The sequence below is a fragment of the Electrona antarctica genome, assembly GCF_951216825.1.
Source record: "Electrona antarctica genome assembly, chromosome: 13".
Classification (NCBI taxonomy): Eukaryota; Metazoa; Chordata; class Actinopteri; order Myctophiformes; family Myctophidae; genus Electrona; species Electrona antarctica.
The window spans coordinates 27,259,928-27,281,156 of NC_136794.1; the positions used below are offsets into that span (position 1 = coordinate 27,259,928).

At 40.9% G+C, this 21,229-nt stretch overlaps 1 protein-coding gene across 1 annotated transcript; it reads left to right on the forward strand.

Moving 5' to 3' along the window:
• Positions 1-14,059: 14,059 nt before the first annotated feature.
• steap3 (STEAP family member 3, metalloreductase) lies at positions 14,060-21,220 on the forward strand. The gene is made up of 6 exons (XM_079518601.1): positions 14,060-14,113; positions 15,713-16,230; positions 16,683-17,010; positions 17,979-18,178; positions 19,950-20,114; positions 20,887-21,220. The coding sequence occupies exons 2-6, from the start codon at positions 15,736-15,738 to the stop codon at positions 21,178-21,180; spliced, it is 1,482 nt and encodes a 493-aa protein (XP_079374727.1). The 5' UTR covers positions 14,060-14,113; positions 15,713-15,735; the 3' UTR covers positions 21,181-21,220.
• The last annotated feature ends 9 nt before the right edge of the window (positions 21,221-21,229 follow it).

The window sequence follows — 21,229 nt, forward strand, 5'->3', positions numbered from 1 at the left end:
GGATCAGTTAATCCTTAATATCCTTATCTCTGCAGATCCGGTGTGTGTGACACACACACACACACACACACACACACACACACACACACACACACACACACACACACACACACACACACACACACACACACACACACACACACACACACACACACACACACACACACACACACACACACGCTGTCTGTCTGTCTGTCTGTCTGTGTGTCTCACTCTCACCCCCTAAATTATTGCACAGAGGAAACCAGACCAGAGTCCCCACAGTGTCACCTCAACCCCTAACGTTTCTTTGGTGGGAAGTCATGACTTGCGCAAGTAGAGTGCGCAAGTACTGCGATCGGCTGGGTATAGGCTAATTATGTATGTCGGTGTACTCAACCGGCCAATCAGGGACCAGCATTACATCACCAATAATGGTGGTCCCTTATTGGCTGTTGACTAAGGTATGTTTCAAGGTTGGTATAATAAGGTAAATGCCAGTGGTGAGTGCACCTCATGGCATGCTAAGTGGCTCACCTGCACTGCCTATAGCCTACTTGTGCAGTTCCTTTGCACAAGTATACAGGCCATGTGATGTCCTACTTGTGCGTATAAGGTGCAAGTTGGCATCTCGACAGAGTGCATTTTTATTAGTCTTTGTTTTCCACCTGTGTCCTCAAAGTCCCCCAGACAATCCCTGTGTTGATTTGTTAGTTGTTCACCTGTGCCTAGTTAGTCTGTGTCTATTTATACTCCCCTGTTTTTTCAGTTCCTTTGCTAGTCACGTTATGTCAAGAGTGTTCTGCTCCTTGTGTATCTATGATTAACTCCTAGTGTATTCCTGGTATTTGAAGTTACTTATTCCTTATTCCTTGTGTTGGTTTTTTGGAATAAAAACCCTTTTGTTGTTTTTTTAGGAATACAACTTTGCACTGTGACAAGTAGTCTACAGTACTTGAGTAAGTAAGTAGTACTTATACTATAAGTAAGTAAGTAGTACTTACTTACTCGTTACAGTTACATTCCAGCAGTGATATGGATGCGTACAGATTGATTGATTGATTGATTGATTGATTGGAAATTGTATTAACAATTTGTAGAATGGACACAGTTCGAAGGAAAGCACAGTTCAATATAAAGTCTAGCAGACTTTAAAAATATACAGTACTATGCAACGAAAGAAAAAAACACATCATGAAAACGGTTAGAAATCAAAATAAATAATATTTCTTATATTTTGAATAGCCTTATGTGTCTTGGAATCAGCAGGGAGCTTATGTTACGAACAGACATGTTCCACTATTCGCCACCAGGTGAGATGAACAAGGAAGGAGGGAAGAGAGAACAAGCGGCGAGGAGATTCTTGGGTGTACTGGATGTCACTGCAGAAGACTTGAATAGTAAGAGAATAATTCACACCATCTCAGCCTAGACGGCTAGGCCTCAGGATCTGGGATCTATAGCGCACAGAATGGACAACGTGGATGGGGATCACTTTGGAGTGGGCACTATTAAGTTTGCACAGCAGGACGGTGATAACTGATAAGTTATAGAAATAAGTATTAGTTTTGTCTGATCCAGACACGGATCAGAAGGGCGGTAATGCTACTGGAGGTTTCCACCTGACAGAGGATATGTGTGTAAATATAACCCTTTAGCAAAACTGATTCATAGCGGAGTACGATGTACGTACAGCTGATATAGGATGCCAACCGCCATAAAACCACACAAAGAAGAAGAAGAGAGAAGGAACAACACTCAAACTGCAGCTGTCTCCCGTTTTATCCCTGTTTATTCAGGTAAATATATAGTATTAGAACATAAGGTGTGAGCCTCATTAGAACATGAGGTGTGTGGCCTGGGCCGTGGCTCAGTGGTCCAGGCACCTTGGCCGGTAGCCCGAGTCTGGCAGTGTGCCGCGGGTTCGACTCCCGATCCCGCGGCCTTCACTGCATGTCACTCCCCCATCTCTCTCCCCATTTCCTGTCAGCCCTACTGTCTGTCTCTCTATAAAAAATATAAAATAAAGGCCAAAGCCACAAAAAAAAGAACATGAGGTGTGTGTGTGTGCGCGCGCCTGTGCACTTGCGTGCACTGCACGGTTGGACAAAGGTCTCTTTTGGACAAAGATCTGTGTCTGTGTGTGTGTGTGTGTGTGTGTGTTATTTTAAAACATTTTATTCATGTTTTTTTTCTTCTCTCCTCAGTCTCCATCCCAGAAGTCTTTCCTGCCCAACTCAAACATATCTATAGACATCTCAACCAACACCAGGGAATTCACACAGGCTTGAAGACCTACGCCTGTGACCAGTGTGGAACTAGGTTCAGCAAGAAAGGTGATCTGAAATGTCACCAGATAATTCATACAGGAGAGAAGCCCTACACCTGTGACCAGTGTGGGACTAGATTCAGCATGAAAGGTCATCTCAAAAGTCACAAGAGAATTCATGCAGGAGAGAAGCCCTACTGTGACCAGTATGGGACTAGATTCAGCACGAGCAGTGTTCTCAAACGTCACCAGATAATTCATACAGGAGAGAAGCCCTACACCTGTGACCAATGTTGGATAAGCTTCAGGCACCTCAATACTCTCAAAGATCACCAGAGAATTCATACAGGAGAGAAGCCCTACCACTGTGACCACTGTGGAACTCGGTTCAGCCAGAGCAGTCATCTCAAACATCACCAGAGAATTCATACTGGAGAGAAGCCCTACGCCTGTGACCAATGTGGGATAAGCTTCAGGTACAGCAGTACTCTCAAACGTCACCAGAGAACTCATACAGGACTCTCTAAAGATGCCATGTAGTCAGAGAGCAGGTAACACTGGTGTAGCTGATCTACAAGCTCCCTCGTAACACGTTGTGAGCTTGCAGATCAGCTATTTGCCCTGGTTAAAACACAATTCTGAGTGTACATTGAAGGTGTTTGCACACTGGTGGGTTTTTCGGAAAAGCGGAGGAATAAACGGCGCACCCACAATTCGCTCTGATGTTTGGGTCTGAAGACGCAGCATTGTGCAAGTTCCATAAATGTATTGAATATGGCCTATATTTTAGCCGTGGTACATTATTTATATTTGATTGGATTATTGGTTAATAAAGCCTAAAAGAAAACAAGAAATGTGATTAAGGTCACATTCACACCTAATACTTCGGTAGACTCGATGCGAATGGGTGGAGAAGTTGAGCCATTCTGCATATTTAATTTGCTGCGTTTGCCTTCACACTGCGCTGTCATCCGCAATTGGAAACGCAGCAGGGACCTTTATCAATGTGTTCAATTCATAAACTACACAGTGAAATCTATGGTGTTAAAATTATACTCATACATTATACTCGTAATTATACGTAAACTTTGGGTAACATGCATGTGTCGTCGTGCCGTCGGGGACTGGACCTCTCTCTCTCTCTGCCTTCTCCGTCTCCAACTGTGTTTCCTCATCATTCACCCGCCACATTGTTTACTTAATTTCCATTATTTGCTGCTGATTGCATTCACACCTGCACCGAATCAAAATCAAGTGCGATTGGAAGCGAAGCGAAACCCCCGTTTTTGGTCAAGTAGAATGTGGTTCTTTGATGCGGATTAGGATTCGAATGAGGCTTCACACCTGACCTCTTGTTTGGATGTTTAGACATTTATTAAATCTCTGTGGGCCTGAAAGTGCTTTCTTGTTTTTGTGCAACATGGTTATTATTTTTGAATAAATGTTTAATTGACATATATTGATATATATCATATCGTGGCCTCTGTATCGTGATATATCTATCGTGAGATTGAAAGTAATATCCACCACTAGTATCATAGTATGTATGTATGTGTCCTCAAACAGCCAATAAGGGACCATTCTTGGTGACTTTCAAGGTTGGTATAAGGTCAATGCTTTAGAATAGCAGAGAGCTATATAGGACTCAGAGCAGCAGCCGTACCAATACAGCAGAGAGCTCTAGGACTCAGGCAAGTTGGCAGCTGGACAGAGTGTATTTGTAGTCAGACATGTTGGTGATTAGCCTGGAATTGAAAAAGAAAACCGCCCTAAGCCATCTGGTTACAGTTAAGAAAATAGTTAAAATTGCAGCTGGGTGGATTTCTTTATTGATTGATGCCTTTTCTGGGGGGCAAAACCATGAGACTTCCATAGAAAATGAATTGAAGCTAATCATCACCCCACTCACCCCCATGTGTGCCTTTGCCTTATGCCTTATAGCACAGTCAGCAGTGCCAGAGATCAGCTGTTCATCGCTACCGGACACACTCACAGACACACAGACGGACAGGGCAAAAAGATACAGTAATCTTCGCCTCCCATGGCAGATCAGATAATGAAGGAATGACAAATGACAAAAGATACAGCATTCAAACTGTTGTACACTGTGTGTACTACATTATGTGTGACACATCAATGACGTCTTCATCATTTGTTGTTTGTGTGATTATGTCTGACAGAGTGCACGTGCTTGCATATATACGCCTGGTCACCATCAGCATGTGCGCATCTGTGTATTTGTGAATGCATGTGTGATGCTAATGTGAGTCTGTCAGTTGATGTTCCTCTATATTTAGCTGACGGTTGCCTTGGGCATTGAAATCAGTCCCTGACACTTGCTCTGGTAGAGGATTGTTTATCATATCAAGTGGCTCACTATAAGACACATTATTAGAAACTTTAGGTACAGTAAAGTAAACATTAATTCCAGAACATTCCTCGAAGAATGTTCCAATATGCTGTCTCCCTCTCACCTTTTCTTCAATCTGTTTCAAGATGATTGTCCATTGTCTTCTATGCGTGGAGAAATGACAGACATAATGAAGTATTAGGGCCTGTTTTTCCCCTCAGTTGTTTTGACGCGATCCATAACCATAAAATTGCTGTCCAATCTGCTTGGACAGCAATGGTAGAGGTGCTTTTTGTTTTACTTAATTTTGTCTTTCAGCATCTCAGAACTGAGATGGCCCTCTGAAAATGGTACAATGGGCTGCTTGTAAGGTTAGAAGACACTTAAAACTGTGTTTGAGGCACTGAGCACAGACAACACATGGGTGTGGGGGTGCCTCTCTGTTTCTGTCTCTGTCTCTCTCTCTGTCTCTCTGTCTCTCTCTCTCTCTCTCAATTTTCACCCTCTAATGTAATTTCCATTATTTCCATCACACATCTTGGTCACACACTGATCTCACTGGCTTTGTCTCGCTCTCTGCTGTAGCATCTGGTGAGAAATAGCACCACTTGTGCTTTTTATTAACTTAAAATACATTTACATTTAATCACGTGGTGGTGGTGACCCAGATGGACGACAGACAGAACACGGTTCATTTGGTTTCTTAGCTTGCATGCTTTTTGTGGTTGAACAAAACTGAACCTTTTGCATTAACAACATTTAGACGAAGGAAGAGGGAGAGAAATCAGTTTTCTACGGTATAGCTCTGTAGAATTGAACAGAGAATACAGTATATAGAGGTCTATGTCTACATAACATTCTATCTAAGTTTCATAAGTTGAGCCTTTGCATACGCCTGTAAGGTCGTCAAGGCTAGGGCAAGTGCTACGGGCTAAGATGGAGTCTGAAGAGGTGGGTTTTCAGACTGGTGGAAGATTGGGAGTGAGTCTGCAGTTCTGATTGCAATGGGAAGTGCATTCCATAGTTTTGGAGCTCGAAGGGAGAAGAGTTTGGGACGTGTGGAGCATTGTTCCGGCGTATTTAGTGAATGTACTTCCAGCTTCCCTACGTTGGCTAATCTGAGCGTGCGGGAGGGTTTGTAGGAATAGAATAGAATAGAACTTTATTGTCACATCACATGAATTACAAGTAAGACAGTGGGTGAAAAGCATTGTAGTGCAGCTTGAAACAACAGCAGTTGAAAGTGCAAAAAAGTGCAAAAAACCTTAAGAACGTTTGATTACAAACGACACTCATATTTAATAAATAAATAAAGATAAAAACGAATATGGGGGTGCCATACCTTTGGTTGCTTTGAACGTCAGCATCAGAGTTCTGTACTCTGTTCGGGCAGCGACCGGGAGCGATGAGGGAGCAGAGAAGGACTGAGACATATGAGAACTTTTGCTGGTTGAAGACCAAGCGAGCTGCGGCATTCTGGATCAATTGGAGAGGCTTAAGAACAAAGGAACAAATGGTCCCAGAGCTATGTGGCCCATAGATCAGAAGTAGCCTGATGTACGTGCTAGCCCCTCCATACAGGTTTAGTGTTTGTTTTTAGTTGAATGTTTGTTTTAAAAACGCCATTGACAATGAAGAGAAAAAAGGACCTATAACATAAAATTCAACTTTTTCAATTGTCTTGGTGTTTTTTGAGCTTTCCTGTGTATTTTCTATCCCCACAAATATGCAATTTTGAACAATCAGGATTTTTCATCATATACGGTAGGAGATTTAATGGAAATTGCTCTCAGGAACAGCTCAACTGATTTGGTCAATGTCACCCTACTTTGTATAATTCCTCCCTCTCTTCAGTCTTCAGTTCCAAATTTGCATTTCCACTGTTTACAATGTCCGCCATTGTTGATTTTCCAAGCTGGCATGGAATGGAAAAAGCCTGTGTTTATCTAGCATCAGTATTATAATGACTCAAATATTAAATAAGTTGCATATCAGCACCCCCACCACCTCAGGACATTGTGGTACTGCAGCTAAAACACCTTCAGAAGCAAAAAAATAAATGCCATGGACTGGTTATATCAGAGTGGTGATTGAGGCTCAAACCATTAGAAATAAGTTGGAGGGATCTATAGACAATATGATATAAAATATTAAAAACTGTTTTAAAATGCATGTTATAGCTGCTTTAATGTTTGTTTTGTCCCTAACACAAACATTAAATCCAATTAACAATAAAGAGAATGTAATGTTTGTTTTACATAATCATTACATCACTATAATCATAGCAACCTGAGTTAGACTTTAATAGGTAATAGGTAATGTGAATGTTACTCTTTAGTTACTGTAGTATGACTCAGCCGGGGACATAAACTGAGGTAGTATAGACTATACTCAGCTCTATGGACTTTAATGTTTGTTTAGGGTCTAAACAAGAACTGTCTCTCACTCAAGTCCTACATAAATGTCAGACGGACACTTAACAGCATGGGTCCAAACAGCACTCAAGGCTAAAGTCTACAGCAGTGGTTCCCAAACTGTGGTTCACCCCTTGTGTTGTGTGTGTGAGAGAGAGAGAGAGAGAGAGAGAGAGAGAGAGAGAGAGAGAGAGAGAGAGAGAGAGAGAGAGAGAGAGAGAGAGAGAGAGAGAGAGAGAGAGAGAGAGAGCGTGCGTGCGCATGCGTACGTGTGTGTGTGGGGGGGTCTGAAAAAGACAGAGAATCACATCCACTTGCCAAAGACTTGACTTGATACGTGACCGGCATCTTCAAACAACCAATCACATTCCCTGAGGCGTCCTCCCAGGCGATTGGCTCATTAGGAAGAATCAATGATGCAGTGGGTTGTACTTTCACAGGTGTACTGGAATCAATCCAAAATAAGATGAATAGGCCTATTTATATCTCTACTGCATCACTCTGAAAATATTATTTCACTGAAAAAAAAGAAGCTATTTGGACAGTTCCTATGTCGTATGAATAAATAACAAATTACTGTAATTGCTATAACACTGAATATGAGTATGTCTACTTTCATCCTTTCAACAACTCAAACTGATGACCATACTGTATGCGTGTGAAATGCACATGTAAAGTAGGAGGGTGAGAGTTTTGTCTCTCCCGTGAAGTTATTCAGGGATCATTATGATGTAATGAAGTTGGATAATGGATGATCATGTGAGGATCGACTCAGTTCAGACTTTGCTCCTGGCTTCCTATGCATTCTCAAACTGTTTAGTCAGCTTGTGCACCAACACAGGGGCCCTCCTCTCCAGTCCTGCACAAACACACACCACTCTCACTGTGGTTGAAAACACCCCCATTTCAATGGCAAACATTTCACCACAAACAAAATAACTTTTCTGATACATTTTACTTTCCTGATAGAATCCCTGTTATTTAGTTCCGTTGATTAGTTTAAAGTTCACAAGTTCACGGAACATGGCATCCTGGGATGCTGTTTTGAATTGGTCTGTTCGGTTAGTTAAACTTCTCAAGATTTTCAACAACTGAGTATTAGAGACCTAATTTCCAAGTTTGTAGTACATATTATATTATATTATATTATATTATATTATAATATATTATATTATATTATATTATATTATATTATATTATATTATATTACCCTCATTATTGTGTGAATATAAATCACATTTAATCTCATCTTTCAACCAACAAAAATAATCTGTATCCCAAAGGCCTTGCAATCAGAATAGATCTACTCCTGTGCAACTGCACCCAAATATGTGTAACGAATAGCTACCTGCCACAGTGGGAATGCAGGAGTGTTCTGGCTGCTGACAAAAGGCCTGGTTCCAAGACATATGATATGATTTGTATAAGTTGATTGTTCCAGAATGACTTTCTTGCTGCCGTGACCGGAGGCACCCCTTAGTAATCATCTCCACATATAGCCCAAGTTACAGCAAACCTTGAAACCGTGAGCTGAAGATAATGAAACAACCGTCCTTGGGTGCTGAGATCGTGAAAACTTTCTTCTGTGGAAAAGGAAAGAGTTCCTGTAACCCTCTGCCCCTGTGTCCCATCACTGTGAAGGATACGATTTGGTGTGAATAATGAAGATAGGGGTGGGGTGTGAGGGGGTATAAGGAAACTTGATGGCTGAAAGGCGTAGCTGCAAGTCAAATAGATATGCTGTAAGTACAATGTAGAAAACCCACCATTGTGTGTTTCTCCGTTAAAATATGGGTGTATGTGAGGACTAATTAAAGGGGAAAACCACCCATTTTCAACATTTTACTATGTCATTAATATACCTTAGAGCTGGAAATAATAAAAAAGTCCCCCCATTCTGTGTTTCCTAGAACTGTAATTATGAAAAAAATCATTAACATGGTGAAACACATCTTGATGACATCATCAAGATGCGTTTCACCATGTTAATGATTTTTTTCAGACCTCTAGTTCTAGGAAACACAGAATGGGGGGAACTTTTTTATTATTTCCACACAACAGCTCTAAGGTATATTAATGACATAGTAAAATGTTGAAAATGAGTGGAATGCCCCTTTAAGCACTATTCAAAGACCAACAATATTCAAACTATACAAACTCACAACAACACATCGTAACACACAGTGTCGTAACAGACACTGACTGGAGAATATTATTGTACCAGATGACCTTGAAATAATCTCATCACAAAGTTCACTTTGCTCACTGCTTTGTGGGTAGTAACATGCAGGTCAGGTTCATGTCCTTAGCTGCACTCTACTCATAAAGTACCTAGGTGAAGTATACTGTCCAAAGGGTTCTTTGTCCAGGTACAATGGATCTGCTTTTGTTAGACATTTACTGGGTAAGTGCAGTGGACTTTGTCAAGTTTGACAAGCAAAACCATTTTGCACGACAGATACTGTACAGTATGCTGAGTCCTTTTTTTCTTTTCCTTTCTTTTTGCCATGAACTAGAATTAGCCACTTAAACTTCCGAGCCCTGATAGATAGATAGATAGATAGATAGATAGATAGATAGATAGATAGATAGATAGATAGATAGATAGATTATAAAGCTTATAAACAGCTATACTGTATATCTCAATTGAAAATAAATATACAAAAGGTTTTTCACTTGATTCTTGTACCTGTAGACATGCTTATGAACATACAAATAATTTAGGAAAATACACCTTCCGGAAAGGCTTCATTTTCAAGATGCCGTTCAAAATGGAAGCTGGCACCGCTATACTGTATATCTCAATAGAATATATTTATATTAATGATTTGTCACTTGATTCTGGTACCTGTGGACATGCTTATGAACATAACAAAAATCTAGGAAAATATACCTTTGGGAAAGGCTTCATTTTCAAGATGGTGTGCAAAACGGCGTCCGGGAGCTTAAAATTGCTATATCTCAATCCATCTTGAAAATTAAGCCTTTCCTAAAGGTAGATTTTGATAGACTTTTAGTATGTTATTTAGCATGGCCAATACTACCAGAATCAAGTGAAAAATCTTTTGTATCAATTTTTTCTATTGAGATATACAGTATAGCTGTTAATAAGCTTTATAAGCCTGCCATTTTTAACGTCATCTTGGAAATGACGCCTTTCCCAAAGGTATATTTTCCTAAATTTGTAGTATGTTCTTAAGCATGTCCAGAGGTACTAGAATAAGTTGAAAAATACTTTGAAAATGTTTTCCCATTTGATATATGGCCATTTTAAACTCTGTCTGGGACGCAATCTTGAAAATGACGGCTTTCTGGAGAGTAGATTTTGGTAGACTTTTAGTATGTTATTTGGCATGCCCAATACTACCAGAATCCATTGAAAAACCTTTTGTATCCATTTTTTTGGGGTTAAACCTTATATTGATTCACCTATAGATAGATAGATGCAGCATGTTCCTATGATGGACTTGCAGTGCAGTTCCCTTCCCACTATTGGTTACGTGTCCTGATATGCGTCCAACAGCATCCCATTCTATGATAACTGTCTTACAAGTAAATCAATAACCATTCACATGCCCTAAATGGCAAACCTTATCACACACATCATTATTGTTCTAATTATGTTCTAATCTGTAGTATATGGCCATGCATGTGCAGCAGTATGCAATGAAAGCATAGTCAGGCAAAGCCAAATGGGAAAGTACACAGTATGTTCCCTCAGGCCCACACAACTAACTCTAACCTTAAACCTAACCCAAGCCTAATTGTAAACTGAGGGAAAATAGATGAGGGAACATAGGCAACCACCAATAAATAAGCTAAAATGCTACTAAAATGTGCATTTGGAATGGATATTGCCTATTGCCTGTTCCTGTCAGTTCCACAAAATAGGCGGGTCTTGGAAGTGTTATCCCATGTGAATGGGGGTCTAAGGTTATGAGTTGTTGTTAAATATGGGACTATGAAGTCCATTTAGAATATGAATAACGGCCACACAAATACAATACAATATTTCATAATGTTTCATTTTACAATTTCAGACGCTCTATAATCTATATCCAGAGCAATATACATTCATACTCTCTGTCAGCACCCTGACTTTGCCCATAGATGTTTTTAATATTGGCTGGAGGAAGGTCACTGCAGAAGAGCATAGATAAAATGTTGCCAGAAGCACATACATACTGTACATGCATTTTATACGCATGTACACTGAACTAGGAGTTCACACATGTGTGTGTGTGTGTGTGTGTGTGCACTTGCGCGACTGTGACTGCGCGTGCAGTCAATGACTTCAAAGTCCAACAACAGTAGAATCAATTGAACATTGAGGGAGACAAAATAGAAGGTCTCCGCCAGGACAGGTTGCCTACCCAGGGCACGCACATTTTGGAAGGCAGTCACCAATTGGAATGGAATTTGAAAACTCTCACTAATATACTGTACATCTTGATCACATGATGACCATAATATAAGATAATATGTACTGATTTGAGTTATAGATTTAGAATAGTTTTAGAATAGTAATAGCGAAAAGTGTATTTTGAAGAAAACACAAAATGGCAGAAGCAGGCGTACTGTAGATCTACGGTTAAAGAGTTATATGCCAGAACGTGAAGCACCCTGTTATAGCATCACCTTGTGACCGTTTTGAAACATTTGGGGTCAAGGTTCTTCCTCTGCCTACTGGGATTGTGCGCGCAATGTTTCACACCAACCAGTCTAACGGTGACAGAGTTTAGCTGTTCACAGACACACTGACTGACAGACGGACACACTGCATGACAGACAGGGGCAAAATCCAGCCAGGCCCTCAACTGTCTGGCCTGGCGGAGACAACGAAGTGGAGGAATTAAGAATTAAACCAATGGGTGAATTCATTCATTAATTCCTACAGAAATATGCCTATTGAGTCAAGTTTCTGTGACCCTGAATGCTAATTGATAGGGCAAGGAAATTACTCAACAACATGATTAGTTAACTTAAGTTGTAACACACTATTTGGCCATATCTGTAACATGTTTTAAATGGATTGCAGTTGGGTTCTGCCACATCATTTTGGATCTAATCCTCTGTAGACTACACAGCCTAATGGGAAACAGATCAGGACCTAATTGGACACAGTGAGTGTGAGTCAGAGGAGACATTTGGGGAATAATGTCACATCCTGAAATCAATAGACAGGTCTCACATAACAATAGCCTGCAGCCGTCAAACTCTCAAGGTTTAAGAGTCGCTTTGGGATGTGCAACTGAGCCTTTTCTTGCAGTCACAAAATTCATTGACTAACATCTTAGTAAAAGTATAGTAAACGTTTTTGGCTTCAAATAAATAAACAAAAATATTAAACTATCCAAATCGATATACTGTACGTATACATGTACTATTATCTTAATTCTTGGTGAACTATGCAGAAGATGGGAAACAAGACACAATTAAGGCTTATTTGCCTAAACCGAGATCAGTGAGTGTTCTCTGCTGTGTATACTATAGGCAGCGGCCTATACTATACTATACTCTGTTGTTTGTGCACTGGCTGTTTTAATAAATACCCTTGTTTTTGTTTTGTTTTTTATTCATAAGAATATTAAAAGACAAATGACAAGGAGAAAACTTTCTGAACTGCGTTCAGAAAGTTAATAAGCTCTCAAGGGCATTCTTTCTGATTACATTGCAATGATTTTCACTGTCATTACCTCCGTGCTGCAGATGCTGTATTGCTCCATCACTGTCATAACAATAATCACAGTAATTAAAAAAAAACACTGTGGGCACTGTTGTTATAATAAAACACCTTACAGCCATTCAGACCAAGACATGCTGCTCTACTGTTGTAACAGACCTTATACGATCCAGTCAGTATACAGTATAAAGCTTAATTTATATTCCATAGTACAACAGCATCACTTTTTGAAAGGAACTGATTAGCTTGAATATCAGATCTTGTCAACAAGCAACACCTTCATTCGACTGGAGTATACATTACATTTCGTAAATAATGTACTGTTTATAGCATGTCTCACTGTGGATATGTACCTAGTCTGTACACTGTACAGACTAGGTACTAATTAATGGTACTGGAAGGACCACTGTACAGTGTACAGTGGTCCTTCCAGTACCATTAATGTGTGTCTGACTCTACTGTAGGAACTGTGAGATTCAAGACGCCAACGAGACAAAATACTAATAACATAGTACATAGTATAGGTGTGATGGCCCTAAGCGCCATGTGTCTGCCTTGTTCTGGCTGGTGGTATAGAAGCAATTAGGGGATTGGAGGCAGCTGGCCAGTGTCACCAACTGTATAAAAATATGCCCTACTCAGTTGCTCTTTCTCTTCCTCTTTCCCCCAGAAGAGCAGTTGATTTTCTCATGTATCTTTGCATTATATTTAGTTATAATCATTTCTATAAAACAATTTGTTTTCATTTAGTGTACATGATTTATATTTTTACTTTTTTTAAACAATTGTTTGCGGTGTTATGGCAGTGATGGATCTTGTCAGAAATATGTCAGTTAGGCCCTTCATACAGTGGTGGAAAAAGTACTCTTAAACTCACTCCATATTCTCATATTTTGTACCTACTGCATGTGGACAGTGCTGTCCACATGCAGTGTAGTTTAGACTAGCTTCAATTAGGACAGATGTGTGACTTTATTTACTTGTTCTCAAACAGTTTTGTTAACACAGCAGAACAGCGACACCCTGTGGACAAAATGGACAGGCTTCTATATCTTTAAAAAAATATATTTTCGCAACATTCCCGTATAAAACGGAGTAGTAAGTATATAGATTTCTATATCCTACGGTGCGTTGTGAAACAGTTAGTTCTTATCAATGAACTGAACCGGGTGTCCTTTCTGTTTATCTCCTGCAAGCAGATGAAAGCAGTGGGCGTGGTTTTGTTGTACGCTCCTCTCCGTGTCAAAAAGAACAGATCTACAAGCTAACAACGCGTCCCTAGCGACACGTTGTTAGCTTGTAGATCTGTTCTTTTTGGCACGCAACAGACAGCCTCGCGCAAAGTTTACACAGGCACAAGTAGTTACACAAGATGTACTGTACACAGTGCACACACATACGCTGTTTAATAACAAAGGGTAAGTGGTGTTTGAGTGTTTCTGTTTGTGGAAGTCAATGCAATGTTTTTTTTAAATAGCCTGCATATGTATTGTTTATCATGGTATAACAGGACTATCGATGGTTATGAATATGTTTGGTGGAGGACTTTTGAATCAAGCTAGGACGATCGAAGTGTGAAAGCAAGTGTCATGGATTCAGTTCAGTAGAAAAGAAACTGACAGAATAGAGTAGACAGAACATACTATAAAATAACTTTGTTGCCCTATTTGCTTAATATTCTCTTATTTGCATCAAGGAGTGAAATGTTGCGTTAATGCGTGACTGGCTATAGGCGCTGCTTCTTATCACTTAAATGCAATAGTTCTACTATACAGTATAGGCTCAAGGCTGCTTCAGCAACAATGCCAGAATGTGCTGTTATTTTAGTTTAAAAACAACAGGAAACATTTGTATGATCAACAATTACAATCGTCCAGTATAGGAAATGAGCGCAATAAGAATAATAACAGAATGCACCTAGCCTAGTACATTGATAGTAGGCTACTAATTCCAGTAAGTTTTATTTAGCAGCCACTAACTATAGTCAGTTTGATTGATTGATGATTGTATTCACAGCTTATGCAGAATGGGTACATTTCAAACGAAAGCACAAGTCAATACAAAAACTGTTACTGTGGACGACACTGCATGATTAAGCATTACACTTGTTTACAACAGGGTCCACCTTTTTCAGTATATATATATATATATATATACACACAAAATATACAGTATAGTCACTATACTGTACTAAAGGCAGTATATTTTACAGCTGTACAGGCAGACATAAGGTACTTTAGTTTAGGTCACCACTCACCAATGAACTCTTTGAATTGGTTTGTGGTTTCTGCTCTGTGTCACCTGACATGAATATACCAAAAGGAGAAGCTCATATAATGCAAATGATCTATCAGATTTTTTAGTTAATGTGGTATAGTGATAAGGAAAAAAAAAAGTGTTAACAGGATGATTTTTGAATTCACACTACACCATCGCCACCACATTATTCAGAAAAATGCATTTTGCAATTTGTGATGACATGAGCACTTAAGACTTCATGTGTTATATTAGATTGTTCAGGTTATTTTTATTTTCTTTCTTCAGGCGCAGGTTGAAACTTTCACACTTGTTTCCCAGTCTGCTCCTACTGTAATTGTTAATTGATGCTATTCACATCACTGCATGGTGCAATACTATAAATTGATGTATGTATCACAGATGTAGTATATTATCTCCTTTACCACACATCTATTGCATGATGATGCAAACCTGTTACAATTATTACATCATTATAATCGTTTCCACACCTCAGTATAAATGAACATGTTAAATGATTTAAAAACAATGTTTTAAGTATTATATTATTAAATGCATGGCCTGTTTGAGCCATAGTACATTATTTATTTTGATTATTGGTACTGGTCATTGTCAGTCATTTCTGTGTGTATTGAATATTGATGTTATTCTGCCATGTGATTTTTTTAGTTTACAAAGCCTTGATATATACATTTTGATGTTCACTGCCTAAAAACACAATTATCGTGACAGTCCTAATGACGACAGTTCTCCACTTATAGCACGGCACCGCAGGAGATGAGCCATGTCTCAGGGTGATATGAACACTCCCCTGCTGGCAGCCTCCGACTCCGACATCTCAGAGCCCCCGCCTATAGGTTGCCCGGGAGACCCTGTGATTGCCATCCTCGGCTCGGGGGACTACTCTCGCTCTTTAGCCATCCGGCTACTGGCCTCCGGTTTCAGGGTGGTGGTGGGGAGCCGCAATCCAAAACGCATCGCCAAGGGACTGTTTCCTGACGGGGTGGAGTTGTGGTCACAGAGCGAGGCCGTGGCTTCGTCGGACAGGCTGGTGTTCGCCGCCCTCTACCCAGAGCACTACCACAGCCTGGTGGGGTTGAGGGATGTGTTGGCTGGGAAGGTACTGGTGGATGTGAGCAACGCCATCAGCCTCAACAACGCAGGGCCGTCCAATGCGGAGAGGCTGGCCGAGCTGTTCCCTCAGAGCAGAGTGGTGAAGGGCTTCAACGTCATCTCGGCCTGGGCCCTGCAGACCGGCGCCCAAGATGGCAGCAGGCAGGTGAGGAGGTGGATCATGGTTATGTGGTTGCATACTCAAATGTTTCACTTAAAAGGAGAATTTCGGACTAGAAGGCTTTCTTACCTTTATTTGTAGTTGTTACGTGCCCACCAAAGAGGTCCAGGTGTTATTTTGTGCAAAAACGCATTATTGGCTATTTCCCCTACCATAAGCCCTCAATGGGGTCTGGGTTTTAGTGCTAATTCGCTTATTTCATCCTTTTTTTTGTATATATCTTCTCTTCATAATGTAAATAGTATCCCAAGGGGCACACTTTACTACTTATTTCGATGGAAATAAGTGAATCTCCTGTATGGACCTTTAAAGGTAATTGTTTGTCTAACTACTGGAAGGGCAGGTTTGGCATCACAGCAGAGTTGAATTGTTTGTTTTTGTCATTTTTCTTCTTGTATAATTGAGGAGCTGATGAGATGTGTCTGTGCCTCTCCCAGGTTTTGATCTGTGGCGACAGCTCCGACTCCAAAGCCATGGTTCTCCAGCTCGCCCGCCGTATGGGCTTCAACCCCATGGACCTGGGTGGTCTGGCCGCATCTAAAGACATCGAAGAAGCTCCCCTTCAGCTCTTCCCCTCCTGGGGAGGGCCCATCGTCGCTACCCTCCTGCTCTTTTTCTTCTTTTATGGCTACAACTTCCTGAAGGGCGTGCTGATGCCTTACCTTGCTCATGGCCAGAACAACTTCTACAAGCTTCCACTGGAGACAGTGAATGAGGCATTGCCCTCGGTCGCCCTTGTGACACTGGCACTTGTGTATCTACCGGGTACTGCTCAGGGGTTTAAAGTGTAATCTTATGTCGGTACTGTACAAATAACACTATGCGCTTCTGGTCCAACCCATTTAGGACTGAGGACATTTCTAAAAACATATTCAAAAAATATATTAAAGAATTACAAAAATGTTATGTTATGTTGTACTGTACAAGTATAGCAACAAGAACCCCAAAAGGGGTCCCCGCCCTGAATGGGTTATCCATGCTGGTTTGTTTGGGGGTCTAGCAATCCCTAGTACCTCACCATGACTACACACTGATGATTACGATAAGACCAGCAGTCACAGCAGGTGTCGCTAAATCCTAAAATTCACTTTTAACACGTTAAGGCCCTCATTTATCAATCGAGTGTAAAATCTGCCCCAAATTCGAGCCTAGGTTTTGGAGTACACTCACGTCAGTACGACATTTATAAAGTGATCCCAAACAGCTGATCCTTCCTTAATTTCATTCCTAGCAGTGATAATGTGACGGCTGAAATCAATCTGGCACGCCCTATGAAATCAAGCCTCTCCCTCGTTTGTGCGACATAAACAACTGCAATACGACCCACCCCCGCCGCACGCACGCACACATCGCAATTTGCAAGCACCTCTGCAGCTGTCACTGTGTTGTTAGTTGTATATTAAATGATTAAAGTATTTATTAATTTAATATACAACAAGATATGCCTGCTGTAGATTAGGCTACAGTAGGCTACCCACGTTGGGAGCTCTTGACTCTCCGCAGCTGCAGTTCACTCTGCACAGGCAGCTCCTCGCATGTATGCTCATGCAAAACACTGTTTAAATGGCTTAAGCATCCAACATGTTAAATGCCGAAAATTGCGGTAATTCCGGCGTGCACCCATATTTTGGCGTACGCCGCGTTGATAAATGAGGGCCTATGTACTGCATAATCTGCTCACCCATTGTAAGTTATGCTGTACTAAACTTTTATTTTTTTCTATTTCTGTCTAGGTCTATTGGCTGCCATTCTCCAGCTGGGAAGGGGAACCAAGTATAAGCGATTCCCTAACTGGCTAGACCTGTGGCTGTGTGGCCGGAAGCAGCTAGGCTTGCTGAGCTTCCTGTGTGCTGGCCTCCATGCTGTCTACAGTATGTGTCTGACACTACGGAAAGCTGCAGGATTCAGATTGCTCAATGCAGCCTTCCGACAGGTGAGACAGTGTGCATTATAGGATTGAATAATAGTGTGTGCGTGTGTGCGTGCATGCACGTGTGTGTAGTGTGGTGTGGTTGTTTCTGTTTAGCGGATTTGAATGCCGTCAATGCATTACATGGAACAAAATCACGTTTAATCAGAGCATTCAATGGTCTACTGACCTAACCGCCTCCAGCTCGAAAGTCGAAACATTATATTGTGACGTTTTGGACTCTGGAGACATTCAGTAGGCTGCATTCTGCGTTGATCACGGCTACTGTTTAGACGGTGGCGACGCGCGTTGTCCGACATTATAAACCCCAACACTAAATCTAACCCTAACCTCAGTTTTAACCAGCCATGGTAGTCGTCGCTCACACATAAAAGACAGGAGCAAACCACGGAGCAAGCTTGTCTCGTCAAAACCACGTGAAATTAATTGCGATCTGCTCTGCTTCCCCAGCATTATGTGTTTGGGACCTCTATCGCTGGCTTTCACAATTTTATGGCATAGGGCCATGAGTTTGATGCACAAACAAATGCTGCAGAGAGTAAAGTATGACTTTGCTCATTAGATGTTTGTTATGTGTTCTCATCTCTCTAATATCCTCTGCACCATGCTGGGCAGCTGTTCTTCTGTAACTTCTACTTCTGGAACTCTTTCTACTTTATTTCGTTCCCATACTGCATTATTCATGAACCGGAACACAGCAAAGCAAAATGCATACAGATTCATAGTAACCTTTTTTTGATTGATGGTGGAATTTATGATGTATATCAGGCATGGATCATTAGTAGGAAAGGTTCATGTATGACTTTTGATGACTTTGGTTTGATGACATTACTATAGACGAATAACAGTTTAAGTCCACAGACTCCACACTAATTATCCATAATGTATAAATGATGGATAATGGGTCAGGACAACAAGGACTTTTCGTGGAGGGGTCAGAATAAAATTTGGACTGTTATTCGTCTATAGTACTAATTTATTATTATTAATCATGATCCAATTTACAATGTTTCTTACAGTGGTAGAAATGACTGTGGCTAGCAACATACTTTGTGAAGATTGAGAACATTTTACAGGACCCGTTTAACCTTTGATACTGTATTGTTTCCCTGGATGCCCTTAGGATTTACAATTTAGGCATTTAGCAGACGCTCTTAATCCAGAGCGATTTAAAGTAAGCAAGAACAAAACATGGTAATACATCAAATACATAAAAAAATCAAGAATCAATTATGTAAACTAAGAACCTAACAGTGGAATGTCTACAGTACATAATGAAGTGCTATAACTACATAAAATGCTATCTAAGTTACATAAGTTGAGCCTTTGCATAAGCCTGTAAGGTCGTCGAGCCTAGAGCAAGTGCTATGGCAAGTGCTATTTGCTAAAATGGAGTCTGAAGAGGTGGGGTTTCAGACTACGGCAGAAGATTGGGAGTGAGTCTGCAGTTCTGGGAAGTACATTCCATTCCCATCGCAATGGGAAGTGAGTGCAGTTCTGGGAAGTACATTCCATTCCCATCGCAATGGGAAGTACATTCCATAGTTTTGGAGCCAGAAGGGAGAAGAGTTTGGAACGTGTAGAGCGGTGTCCCGGCGTTTTTAGTGAATGCACTTCCAGCTTCCATATCCTAAGGGCATTTGAATTATCCTGCTGCATGTCAAGTTTTGTTATGAATAACAGTATTGTATTATTTAGTTCCTACTTTGAAAATGTACTCTATTATTTTACGTTTTTGTTGTTTCGTTTGTCAACTGTGTCCTTTCACTTTCAGGTAAAAGCTGGTGTTGAGAACTCCTGGGAGGAGAAGCCGGTTTTGAGGTCAGACCTCTACCTGTCCTGTGGAATTCTGGGATTTGGAATTCTCACTTTGCTTGCCATCACATCTATACCTTCAGTGGGAAATGCCCTCAATTGGAGGGAGTTTACTTTTGTCCAGGTAAGTATATATGTTACAGTTATAAAGGTACGAATTGCCATAATGATTAGTATCCAAATACTGAACCAAAAGCCTTTCAATCAGTATAAAGTTATGCAACACACAGTGCATTGTCTCCACAAGAGAACTTTGAAGGCCATTCAGACATTAACAAATATTGTTGTGGGATTAACACATCAAACACAAAAGTAATGTTACATCAATGAACATTTATAGCCAAATCCCTTTCACTTGGCTTTATTGCTTCGGTCTGTCTGTGAACAGTGAAGTAACTTGAGAACACATGGGCTGATTTTCACGAAACTTGGTGGTAAGGATCAGTATGTTAGAATGAAAAGATGATCTTTTGGGTGGAAGGGTCAAAGTTCAAATTAAGAGTGGATTGATAGAGCGCTTCGGTGGTTCCTGCCCTCCACAGTGGAGAGCAGGAACTCCTCAGGAACTGTCACTAACCCTAACCTCCTCACTGTCGGGTGCAAAGAAGCAGCCTTTATGCCACGTGTGTCGGTGGAGACACGTGATTGTCTGTGCTCTCCCTAGGACTAACTGTAGGAGTTAGCAGTGACCAGGAACTCAAGAATACACACACAGGGAATGAGGAATTGGCTAAATGAATATATGGACCCTAACAGATCCATTTGGTTAAATCTTTATACTTTCAGATCTCAGTTAAATTAGGACTGAGGATTTTACTGTGTATTATGCCATGGCAAATTACATACTAACAAACTTCTTTGAATTATAAACTTTGCCCTTCTTTCCATCTCACCAGTCAGGCCTAGGATACGGAGCCTTAACATTCTCCATCATGCACACTCTCTTCTTTGGCTGGGACTTTGCATTTTTCCCCTGGTCCTACCCTTACTACTTACCACCAGCCTATCTCCTGGCGCTCATCGTGCCCTGCGTGGTTCTGGTGGGCCGGCTCCTCCTGGTGCTGCCCTGCCTGGCGTTCAGACTGGCAAAGATCCGCAGGGGCTGGGAGAGCTCGCTGCACTGCCCACCAAAGACCTGCCAGACAGAGACAGCCAATAGGCATCCGCCTCAGAACTTCAGTGATGTGTGAGGAGCCAATGAGGATGAAGACTGAAGGTGGTAGATTAGGGCATAAGAGG